We start from the raw sequence: 13,112 nt of genomic DNA on the forward strand, positions 1-13,112 counted from the left end.
ACACCCCACAAAGCACAGAAAATGAGGAAAGGAAATAGAAAGAAAATTAAGAAAAAAAGCTGAGATAACTCTCATCATCATTATTATTATATTTTTTACACCTTGGTCTTGACAGCAGTTTTGTAGATATTTCAGAGTGTGTGTTCCTGTTTCTATTAAATATTGTCTTGTCACTGTCCTGTGTGGCAGATTCATATATTGGAACTTTGCTGACACCTACAGTTTCAAATGTGTAAGTGTGTTAAACTGTGTGCCAGCACTGGTACTACAGCAGTGATTGTAACAGTACTAGTGACATATGTTGCTTTGGTAACTGTAGAAGTGGTAAGGAAAAAGGAAGCAGAGAAGCCCCCTCTTATGAAACATTACTACAGATAATGTTGAGGTGATATGTTAACCACTAGAGGTTGCACTGTTCTGTACTTTCATCTGCTGTGTGTAAAATGTAATGTATCCATACATGGATACAGGCCTCAGGGCTCAAAGTGTCAGGGCACCCCTGGCCTTCACCTACAAAATTTCACTTGGAGAGACACGTACCAACCTAGAAGAGACATAAAATAACCACAAAGAGATGCAAAAGAACTGCAAATTCACTCAAAATGACTACAAATAGATTTTTTAAAAATTACTAAGACACGTAAAATGACTACAAAGACACTCACAGTGACTACAGAGAAAGACAAAATGACTTAAAGAAATGTAAAGCAACTATGAGACAGAATTACCACAAAGAGATACAAAATGAGAAATAGACTCAAAATGACTACAAAGATACACCAACAAGGAGACGCTTAATGACTACAAGGAGACACAAAGCAACCAAAAAGAGACACAAAACAACCACAAAGAGACACAAAATGACTACAAAGAGACTCAAAATCACTACGACGACACTCAAAGTGACCACAAAGTGACTCAAACAACCACAAAGAGACACTAAACAACTACAAAGAGACTCAAAACGACTAAAAAGAGACTCAAAACAACCACAAAGAGACACTGAACAACTACGAAGAGACTCAAAATGACTAAAAAGAGACTCAAAACAACCACAAAGAGACACTAAACAGCTACAAAGAGACTCAAAATGACTAAAAAGAGACTCAAAACAACCACAAAGAGACACTAAACAGCTACAAATAGACTCAAATAACCACAAAGAGACATAAAACAACTACAGAGAGGTGCAAAATGATGACAGAGATTCAAAATAACCACAACGATAAACAAAACAACTACAAAGAGACACGAAATGACCACAAAAAGGCACAAAACAACTACAGAGAGACTCAAAATTACCACAAAGATACTCAAAACAAAGAGATGCAAAATGACTACAAAGACACAAAAACTACAGAGAGGTGCAAAATGACTACAAAGAGACACAAAATACAGTAACTACAAAGACACACAAAACCACAGAGAGATGTGTAACGTCTGTAAAGAGATGCAAAACAACAACAACAACAACACTTAACAACTATAAGTCTGTGTGTCTTGGTCCTGTGTTGGAGAGGTGATGGGGCCCTCTGTATGTGTTGCCCAGGGGCCCATAATGCACATTGTGAATGTACCATCTTGTACTGTATGTAAACGTTAGAGTTGCATCTGTAATCAAAGTCTCATATTTCTTGTATACTTTGGAATGGTCAGATTTAAGCCCCCAAAAACTTCTATAATATACATCCCTCACTCTAGCAAACACACACTTAAAAACTGGCATGCTGGGACACATAGCTGATGGTGCCTTTCAGAGAACATAATGGGAAACGTCACATCAAGGTGAAGAGAAAGTCGTGCCCTTTGTCACAGCAACTCAGGACATCTTTCCTTATTTCAGAGATGGCTGTAGGTTTTAGATTGGACACAGCAGCACTGGCTGAGTCCCAGAATGTTTTTTTTTTTTTTTTTTAGCTGAGGGAAGTGCAAGTCATCGTCAAGGGCAAAGACCAGGGGATACTGAGTTCGCTTTGGAGTCAGGCCAGATGGCATGTGACACAACTGGAAAGACACTGCAAAAATAGTAGGGCATTTCAGGGACATTTAAAGAACATATCCAAAACACGTGAATATTTTTGCAAAAAAATAATAATAATCATAAAGCACATTCACAAAGAGCAAAATCTACCCATATGACAGATAAGTATAAAAATGTCCAAAAAAAAGATGACTAAGAAAACTAAATTGTAGAGAGAATAAACATGTTGAAATCACCACTCTAGACGCATATTTCATATTTTCTATTTAGATACAATCCCACCAAAACCTTTGTTGATACAGAGAATTTAAGCTTATAGGTATTTATAAACAATTACCATAATAATACATAGGCCTGATTTTTATCATCACATAGAAATGAAGGTAAATCATTGCATTTGTGACGTCAAAATCTTGTGAAGGGCAAATTACCATGACTCAGTACATGGATGGATTACTGAATGGACCTACCAGGGGCCCAAAGTGTCAGGGCTTCCCCTGGCCTTCATCTGCAAAATGTCACTTGAAGAGACACGTACCAAACTTGAGACATGAAATGACTACAGACAGATGTAAACATCTACAACGAGATGTAAACAACTACAGAGACACAAAATGACTACAAAGACACGTAAACCACTACAAAGAGACTCGAAATGACCACAAAGGGACACAAAATGACTACAGAGAGACACATAATGACTACAAAGAGATGCGAAACAGCTGCAAGACGACTCAAAATGACCACAAAGAGACACAAAATGACTGCAAAGAGACACAAAATTATTACAAAAATGCTCAAAACAACTACAAAGAGACACAAAATGACCGCAAAGAAACATAAACAAATACAAAGAGACTCAAAATCACTACAAAGAGACATAAACAACTACATAGAGACTCAAAACGACTACAAAGAGACATAAACAATTGCACAGATACTCAAAATCACTACAAAGAGACATAAACAACTACAGAGAAACTCAAAATGACTACAAAGAGACGTAAACAACCACAGAGACTCAAAATGACTACAAAGAGACTCAAAATGACCACAAAGAGACGTAAACAACCACAGAAACTCAAAATGACTACAAAGAGACTCAAAATGACTACAAAGAGAAGCAAACACCTACAAAGAGACTCAAAATGACCACGAAGAGACGTAAACAACCACAGAGACTCAAAACGACCACAAAGAAACATAAACAAATACAAAGAGACTCAAAATCACTATGAAGAGACAAACAACTACAAAGAGACTCAAAACGACTACAAAGACTCAAAATCACTACAAAGAGATGTAAATAACCACAGAGACTCAAAATGACTACAAAGAGATGTAAACAACTACAAAGAGACTCAAAATGACCACAAAGAGATGTAAACAACCACAGAGACTCAAAACGACCACAAAGAGACTCAAAATGACTACAAAGAGAAGTAAACAACTACAAAGAGACTCAAAATGACCACAAAGAGACGTAAACAACCACAGAGACTCAAAATGACCACAAAGAGACTCAAAATGACTACAAAGAGACGTAAACAACTACAGAGACTCAAAATGACCACAGAGACTCAAAATGACTACAAGGAGACATAAACAACTACAGAGACTCAAAATGACTACAAAGAGACATAAACAACTACAAAGAGACTCAAAATGACCACAAAGTGACTCAAAATGACTACAAAGAGACGTAAACAACTACAGAGACTCAAAATGACTACAAAGAGACATAAACAACTACAAAGAGACTCAGAATGACCACAAAGAGACTCAAAATGACTGCAAAGAGACATAAACAACTACAAAGAGACTCAAAATGACCACAAAGAGATTCAAAATGACTACAAAGAGATGTAAACAACTACAGAGACTCAAAATGACTACAAAGAGACATAAACAACTACAAAGAGACTCAGAATGACTACAAAGATACATAAACAACTACAGAGACTCAAAATGACTACAAAGAGATGTAAACAACTACAGAGACTCAAAATGACTACAAAGAGACATAAACAACTACAAAGAGACTCAGAATGACCACAAAGAGACTCAAAATGACTGCAAAGAGACATAAACAACTACAAAGACTCAAAATGACCACAAAGAGATTCAAAATGACTACAAAGAGATGTAAACAACTACAGAGACTCAAAATGACTACAAAGAGACATAAACAACTACAAAGAGACTCAGAATGACTACAAAGATACATAAACAACTACAGAGACTCAAAATGACTACAAAGAGATGTAAACAACTACAAAGAGACTCAAAATGACTACAAAGAGACACAAAATTTTTACAAAGTGACTCAAAACAACTACAAAGAGACTCAAAATGACTACAGGGTCCTACCTGGAAAATGTCACCTCAAATTACCAACCAGGAAGAGGCTTAAAAATGCCACAAAGAGACATAAAGATCACACATTGTGATGCAAAGGAACTGCTGCAAAGGACACAAAATAACTACAAAGATATGCACAGCAACTAAAGAAAGATGCAAAGAATACAACACAAAAAAGAGGCAAAATTACCACAAAGTCTGTTTGTCTTGCTCCTGTGTAGAGGAGGTGGGGGGGGCTTTTGCATATCTGTGCCCAGGGGCCCATTGTCTCATCATCTGCCCATGACTCAACAGTGGGACTGAAAACCAGCTTTAAGAAGCACAAGTGCTGTCACAGTAGTGTCTTTCTCTGACATATTTATACAGGGAGGTGAAACTCTTCTAACAATTCTACAGTTACACTAATGAACACCAAAGCAATACTGTATCAAGGGAGATCCAGATATATGTCTGTTATTAGCAATAACAGCTACCTACCACCTGATGGTGCTATAACACAGTCGACGTCAGACGGTCAAAGCCATTGCAGTACAGTTTGAGGCTTTAAATAGCAGTGATGTACTTCAACATATCAGCACTGAACAACCATGAATCACCATCCGAGAGACACAGTTTAATCTACTCAGGAATGTAGAGCGTGTCACGCTGGCAATAAATATTACACTCTCATGCATTCTATACCATATGTCGATTGATGAACCGTGACTTCAACGTTTCTCCTCAAAATAAAGAGTGAGATTACACATATTTCACTCCCGTAGCCACTGCCGCCTTGTAAATCTTCTGCAGCAAGCTGAATATTCCCAAAAGCACTCAGGAGAAAATTGGAAGTGCCCTTATCTATTTTGCTTATAAAATATGTAACACCCTGTCCAAAGATGTTAGAGTGGCTGACGCAGCGGACGTTTTTGTTTACAAATCTTCCAGTTCCCAGCAGTCTGTTTGTTGCTTTTCATTTAATTATTGTCCAGTGATTGTTATGGAGTGCAGTATTTACTTGGTTATATTGTTAAAATGTCCTAATCACATCTTGGACAATTCCTAAATGAGTCTACTCTTGTTCTATTTAAGACAAAGATGGACACAATAAACCAAGAAGGCCTGCAGATATAAATAAATATAAAATCATGGTGGAGTTTCTGATTTCACTGCACAGTCTCCTAAAATTGTTTTGCGCAGACGTCTACTTTAGCTATCACAATGTGAAATATAGTGTCCTGCTGTGAGCTTTTATACAACACAAACCCTGCCTGCACATTAAACCCTAGCATACATTTAATTCCATTATTGATTTATTTATTTTAGATGTATGCATTTAAGTTATCCTTTTACTAATAAATTATGTAACGTTACATGTCCACCGATTAATATAGTCTGACTACTACACTGGTCTGTTGTGCATTGCAGCAGCATGACTGAGACCACACCTTCACAGGTATGGATTTCTGTTGAAGACCATATATTACATAGGCTCAAATAATCAACCTAAAATTATACATTATATAATAAGACGTCAATAAGTGTGCACAGATATTATGGTAAGCAAGTTTTAAATTACTTTTTGTGAATTGCCCATCAATTATTTCATAGTAAGGTTAACTTCGCTACTTTAAAACGGTAGCTTAAAAATGCTAGCTTGTGATATCTTTATTTTTAGCTAAAGCTAGCTTCCTAGAAAATAGCACAAATACCACTACCGTTTTTTTCCACTTAGCAAAATATGAAGAACTATTGTCAACCATTCTTAACTATCAAAAAAAACCTTTGCCGAAATATGTAAGATTAATTTTAGCCAGCATAAGTTTGTGTTTCCTATGTTAGCTAGAAATGTTAACGCTAGCTAGGTAGCGAGCAGTTAGCTTGCGTTGCACCTAGCATCAGGAGCAACGGCTTGTTCAGTTAGCGCCGCAAGCTAGCTACACAGGCGAGCACGCTAACTAGCATAAATGCTAGCTGGCTACCAAGCGTTTTTTAACCGTATTATTTTATGGTAAATATGTTGCCCACTCAAGCCGTATATAATGGTCCTGTGGTGTATGAGGGGACATTATCAGGTTTGCATTAATGATAAAATAGGAGAGTCACAGACGGGCTAAATGTCATAGCTAAAAACTAATTCACTTGAAGGAGAGTAACCTAGTTATTAGCTAGTTACCAGCTAACCTAAAGGTAGCTTGTGGGTCCAAATGCAGACCTCACTCCTGAATACAATAACTTTAGGTTTAAAGTTATTTATTGTCAACAATTAAAAGAGCAATTGTTGCCATTGAAAAAAATGAGTCACAGACTCCCTCCAATTATATTTATGAATAACAGAAATGATCATATAAAACACATTATAGACACAAAAAGAGAAACTAAATGTAAGCATATCAAGTGGTGCAAGTTAAAATGATAAAATATAACATATGTACAATATGAAGTAAGTGATATAAAGCAGTAGTTGCGAAAACACAAATTGTAATAGTCATATGATGTGGTAAAATGTTTGCTCATCAGGACTGTCATAAAAATGTAGGTGCGAGTAGTTTGGTTAAAGAAAGGTAAAGTGACGTAATTACTTTATCATGTTTCAGATGCTTGATTTTCCATGCCTAGAAAACTGTCATGTGCAAAATACAGCAACTCAAACAAATATTTAATGCTATTGTTAACAGGATTATTAGAGTGCATCAAGGTGGTCTTAGTACTAATGTGTATGCACCACCTGGATGTAAACTGCAATAGCAGTGCTATGCTAAATAGGGATGCACAATATTGGATTTTTTTTTGCCAATATCCGATATGCTGATATGTAATAACTCATTTGACCGATAACATACTAATATTGATGTATCTACTTTTCCCTACCTAATTTTAGTGATCATCACGTCTCTTCTGTAGTGGAATTAACATCATATTATGCATGTATACTCTCGTAATGATGGCCCACCAGCAGATGGAGACATAAAATACAATACTTTTCAATGTATGTAATTTTAATTTATGCAAAATTTAAGAAAGCAGTAGTTCATTTTAAAGCTGCTGTTGGCCAATACCAGTGATGCACCAATATTATCAGCATGTTGGCCGATTTGGATATTTCATTACTAAGTCTGTAACGGCTGATAGCGATGACATGCAGATATTATTGTGCATCTTCCAACATGAGACCTGCATGCAACCTTACCAACAGTGGCCAAAGACTGTAGACTGTGGACATTATCTCCCTCACAATAATGCGCCTACTAATATTATTTCACCACTGATTGGCAAGAATAAGCAGCATACACATTTTCCTAAAAATAACACTTTTGGGGAAAGGATTAGGTTGGATAATTGCCATATTCTCATAACAATTAGACTGAGACATAACCTCTCCTCTGGCTAAAAGTGGGCTAACAACAAGGACAGCACAAAGACTCACCTACACCGGACTGATCCTTTCATTATGGTTTCCTAGTTTAAGTGACTGGTCATTTAAAGAACATGAGCCTGCCAAAGATCATTGGACACATTACTAAATGGACCTAAACCACAATGGGAGCATTAATTCTGCCTATATAGTCTTTATGAGGTGCTCATAACCTTGAATGTACACATGCATCTCCTTGTGGGTAATTTCTATGTGGAATCTGGAATAATCAGTCTGATTATTTTGACAGCTGTTCCAAGACCTTTCCGCTCAGGAAAAAGCAAGATTGCAGTGAAGGCCATAGCATTATTGTGTTTATTACCTCCATCCTAATAGACCCATTAGCATCAGGCACAAGAAAATACAAAGCTGTCACTCAAATGAATGCGCAGTGAAATGTTTAACCCACACACTAACAGACAATGGTACAGATGCACACAAACACTTAAAGTAAGGCGTTACACTATTTGGCACAAAATGTCCTCAGACATACTGTCACTGTTAAGGAGAATATAACATTTTAATATTCACATTAGGCCACTCATATCATGCCTTTTGGCTTGAAATGATAAGATTTATCTGGTGCTAATCTCTCGGCAAATGTCATCTATGAATATAAAAGGTATGCAGTCCTTGTCTTGTCACATGCTGCATGTTACGTTGCAACATCACTCTGCAGAAAGATGATGTTGCAGGGGCGAGAATGGAGAATAAATGAGAGAGGGAGAGTTGTAGTGCATCATCTCTCTGATGTGGAAAATTGGGCTACAGACGGCTAATACATCTTATGACTGGAATAAAAATGTAACTGTTAGGGTGACAACAAAGAGATGAGTCATGCACTATTTTCATACTTATTGCCTGATGGATGCAATTCATTTGTCAGTCACATTTTTGGTCACAATGAAAATTTTGCCATTTTAAGTTTATGCATTGAGACTGAACCTATCAGAACATGTTACAGGAGTAAGTAGCATGCAGTGCAAATGATACAGAGCTTCAGATAAATAGCATTTTATGTAGCAATAGAGTATTTTGTGTAAGACAGGAAATCATTTCAGAGATTATTTTGCATTCTCAAGATTTATTTAGGTTTTACAGACATTAGTTTTAAGTGCATCAAAACATACAACAATCACAATATTTCTGCCCGTCATCTTTAAATTGTCTGCTGTTGTTCACTATCTGCTACTGAAACATCAAACAGCCATGCATGACCTCCCAATGTGATGGAAAGAGGGAAAGTGGTAGAATGAAAGGGGAGGGAGAGGACATGCAGTTTTTATGAAGCATTCATGTTGTTGATGTTTTCCCCCCCGTCTGCTTCTGACAGTAAAACATGAGGGAAGTAGGCTAGTGTGGATCTTAACGTATGGCACCATGTTTCCTTGCCACCTTAATGTCAACCTCCTATTGTCAAAAAAAGTGACCAAGCTGCGCAAAGAAACATGCCGCAGAAGAAGAAGCACTCAGATATGGTGTGTTAGATAAAAGATGATATCCATTTCTATTTCACAAGCTTCCATCTCTCACTGCTGCTCTTGCTCTCCATCTGTTTCCAGGTGGGAGGTGCCATGGTCAGAGGGAAGATGTGCGAAAAAATAATTTGAAGGCATTCCTCAGCTTCGGCGCCCTCATCTTTTGTACCTGACTTATGCAAGATGCAGCTGTTGTGAGAGAAAAAGCGTTTAGCGGAGAAGGACTACTGCAGAATGAGGCAGAGCAGCAGGAAGAGGAGGACATTTGACAGATAAAAAGAGGGAGCTCTGCAGCAGGATCCCCACCGTGCCTGAGCACAGGACTGCGTGACTGGTCTGTGCAAGCAGAGGGAGAGAGGGAGGAGAGAGGAGAGAAGGGAGGAAGGTAGGAGAGAAAGAAGGGGGAGGGGAGGCAATTCAGCGCAGTGCAAGCTGACTGGATGAGTAGCAGCCGCGGCACAGGCAGCAGCATCAGCACCACTAGCCGTAGCATCTTTCTTTGTGGCTGCTGGAGGCTGTCTTGTGGCTGCTGTAGCATCAACATCATCCCCACAAACATAAATATCTGGACACAGGCGCTCCAACAGCTTTCTTCATACACACACATGTCGTGGTGGCCACCGAGGAAGAGGTAGTAAGTGACGGGGCTCGGGGGACAGAGGGACACAGGAAGAGGAAACAGGGACGACCGGTGGTAGTGCGAGCCAGAAAAGGGCTGGAGCGACGGCGACTAGAGCAGCAGCAGCAGCAGTAGCAGCGGCACCATGGCACAAGCCGCTAAGCAGCTCCGTAAGACCAAGGACCTCGCAGAGGCCGCCGCCCAGGAGCAGCGGGAGAAGGAGGAGGAAAAGATAAAAAAGAGGAATCGATCCAGGGACCGCAGGCGCAAGGTATGGCTGGCTGTCTCAGGAGACAGGGGAGGTGACGGTGTTTCTTACATCCATGTTTTCCCCCTCTACCTGCCTTTCTCTGTCTCTGTAAGATTCTCTCTGTCACTGCATTTATTGTGCAAGACTGGTGAGGATGCAATTAAACATGTATAATTACACAGTTGGTCTTGTGGCCTCAGCTGGTGTGTGCGTGTGTGCAGGCAAACCAATCAAGCACATATGCTCTGGTGCACGTTGTGTTTGCTCGGGCAGATATTAAGCTGTGGGGGAAGGAAAAGGTGGCTGTAAATGATGATAGTGTGCCGTTAGAGGTGTGACCGGTGTAGGCTGTTGGTTAAATAACAGGTTAAGTCTTTCCTCTCACATGCATTTGGGGGGATTTCAGCCTTGCATGGGTGCAGCTCATTCATATTAATGCAATGCAAGTTCAGTGTGCTGCACTTACATGTATTTTCTGCACATAATCCCGTCACCATTAAAACGCACTGCATGCTCCACTCTTTCCCACGTAGCTGTGTTGCTCTTAGATTTGGTGTCTTCCCCCATATTACAGGTTTTTTTTTTTCATTGGGGAAGATGTAAAATGGAGGGGGAAGATGGAGGTACACTCTAATAATAGATGCAATTTTAACCCATCTATATATGTTCTTTTGGGGAGCGTGTGTGCTATACGCATTGTTCAGTCAAGCTAATTATATAATATTTGCTGCCAGTAATATTTGTTCCGCGGAGACTTAATATTTTAATGTGTTGTCAGCAACTAAGCACGCAGAATCTCATCCTGTAGGCATGGGATTTCTCATTCACCCCTACGTCTCACTTCTCCCCTGTTCTCTCCCACACCGGCTGTGCCTTTAGGTGTAGATTTTATTGGGGTTGTGCCGTCTTGCACTCATGCTCGGTGGCACTGGAATAATGCATATTCTGCTGTAAAAAGTACTTGTTGAATGGATTAGAAAAAACTTCAATGAATTTGATCCCCAAGTGGAATTAGCAACATTATGCCACGTACAGAGGCTCAGTGTTCAATGCAGAGCAGCTCTTAATGGCTTTCTGTTTCTTCTGCAATATATCTGTGTGCACATCTTGATGTGGAGTTGGTGGCAAGAGGAAAGACAGGTCTTTGTTATATTCACTCTGTGAGATGTGTGTATGAAACATAGAGAATTAGTATTTGACCGAAAAACAGAAACAGAGAGAAAAAGAGCTTGTCCAAAAAATGGTTTCTGCAGAGAGAGCTTGGGTGCTCATGAAGTGTAAGCCGTTTTGTGTATTTAATATTCTCCCAACATAAAACACATTGTTTGTCCCGACCGCAAAGCTGTGTGGTTTGCTGATGGTTTCCAAGGCCATACATTAGGCTTTTAGCTGTGTGTTTTACTGGTGTACCTTTCACTGAAGATCCTGGCAACTGTAGTGATGAAAACATGGTGATGTAGTGAGGTGTTACATTTTCTACAGTAACATGGAATCAGTTTTTTAGCTGTGTATTGTCAGCAAAATTGGCCCTCTTTAATATCCACTTAGGCACTATCCATAGACAGGCTTGACTGAAAATGTATTCCTCTAGGTAAAATCATTCAATCTGAATTGATTGTCAATGAAGAACAACATGCAGAATGTGAATTGGATTGCATTGGACATAGCATGAATTGGTCTCGTCACTTCCTGTTTGTTGTGTAACTAAGAGTTTGGTGTTGGCAACTTAGATAAGGTTGACTTAATTTTGAGTTGTAAATGTGATTAGGCAGCAAAAGCAAGTTTGCTAAGTTATGTAAGTGCTTGGAATTACTACAGGTGTGAACACTGAACAAACTGAGCTGAGAACTGATGGAGATAAAACAGTAGACATTTATTCTGTCTCAGCCAGACAATGAACTCCAGGATACACGTGACTATGCAAGATTTAAATTTAAGATATATATAATACCTAACTTTTCTGCATTACAATAGAAACCACTAGAAAAGTGTTGTATATTTTGTTGAGTTGTGTACTTACATTCTCCCAAATGTTTCCAACAATGTTTAAACCCAGAGAAATTTTGATTTTAACCAGGGACGTGGTCCATTTCATTTGATCGCCATAACCTGTCAGTGGTGTCACATCCACTTTGCACATGCCATAGGGTTGTGGTTGTCTACCAGAAGCTACAATACATTGACTTTTATCCAGTTTAAGCCATATTTTTTACAATACACTCTTTAGATCTTGCACGTTTGTAACTATATATTTAAAACGTATGAAGGGTTTTAGTCATTGAACGTCTGGATCTTTAATTATCAGAGAAACAAGCTGAGCAAATGTTAGCAGCAGCTTGGCTTCAGCCCGTTTTTCCGAACAGTGTCAGAGAAACACTTCTTTTTACCATGAAACTGCTTTATTCAGTGTTTTTACCAATTTAAATGTCAGGTCTGTTTAATTTTTGGAGAGTAGGAGACTTCTGCGGATAATTCGGCTCCCTGTAAAAACCTCCTGAACAAATGAACACAGAGGAACTCGTAACAGGAAGAAATTGACTCCAATGATGGCTTTGCTCTGTCTTTTGATTGAGAGGCAGTTACAGCTTGGTAAGACAGTCCTGATGCTGTGAGCTCAACATTCTGTTTTCCTATATGGATCACTTTGCCCCAAACACTTTGAGCAGGTGGGTACACAGCATAACAAAACACCAGGGAACATCTTCTTCATCAGTCAGTTGATAAATCAAGCTTTTACCAAATTCAGTTGGAAGAATTCCTGATTAGCCCCGATTGGATTTTAATGTCTGGAAAGTGTGTGATACAGAGAAAGAAGCAGGATGTTGAGCTCATGTCATCAGTATGGTCTTACCAGGCTAAGGCGGTTAGACAGTAATCATGTGAAAATTGTGAATGTTGACATTACCTCTTAACAAGGCTTGAAAAGATGGCTTGTGTACACTAAATTTACTATCACTTTATTAGATTGGGGCTTCACAAAAGACACAATTTTTTGGTTGGGCAGCAAGAAGATTTTCTGGGTGGAAAAG

At 38.9% G+C, this 13,112-nt stretch overlaps 1 protein-coding gene across 1 annotated transcript in view; it reads left to right on the top strand.

Annotated features, from left to right (window-relative positions):
* The window catches only part of ank1b (ankyrin 1, erythrocytic b), a 160,932-nt gene that overhangs the window by 47,412 nt on the left and 100,408 nt on the right, over positions 1-13,112 (top strand). The window contains exon 3 of the mRNA XM_049559867.1: positions 9,299-10,104. Within this exon, the coding sequence (XP_049415824.1) occupies positions 9,979-10,104 (126 nt within the window). The 5' untranslated portion in view covers positions 9,299-9,978. The remainder of the gene's footprint in view (positions 1-9,298; positions 10,105-13,112) is intronic.

Source organism: Epinephelus fuscoguttatus, linkage group LG18 (genome assembly GCF_011397635.1).
Source record: "Epinephelus fuscoguttatus linkage group LG18, E.fuscoguttatus.final_Chr_v1".
In the NCBI taxonomy this organism is placed as follows: Eukaryota; Metazoa; Chordata; class Actinopteri; order Perciformes; family Serranidae; genus Epinephelus; species Epinephelus fuscoguttatus.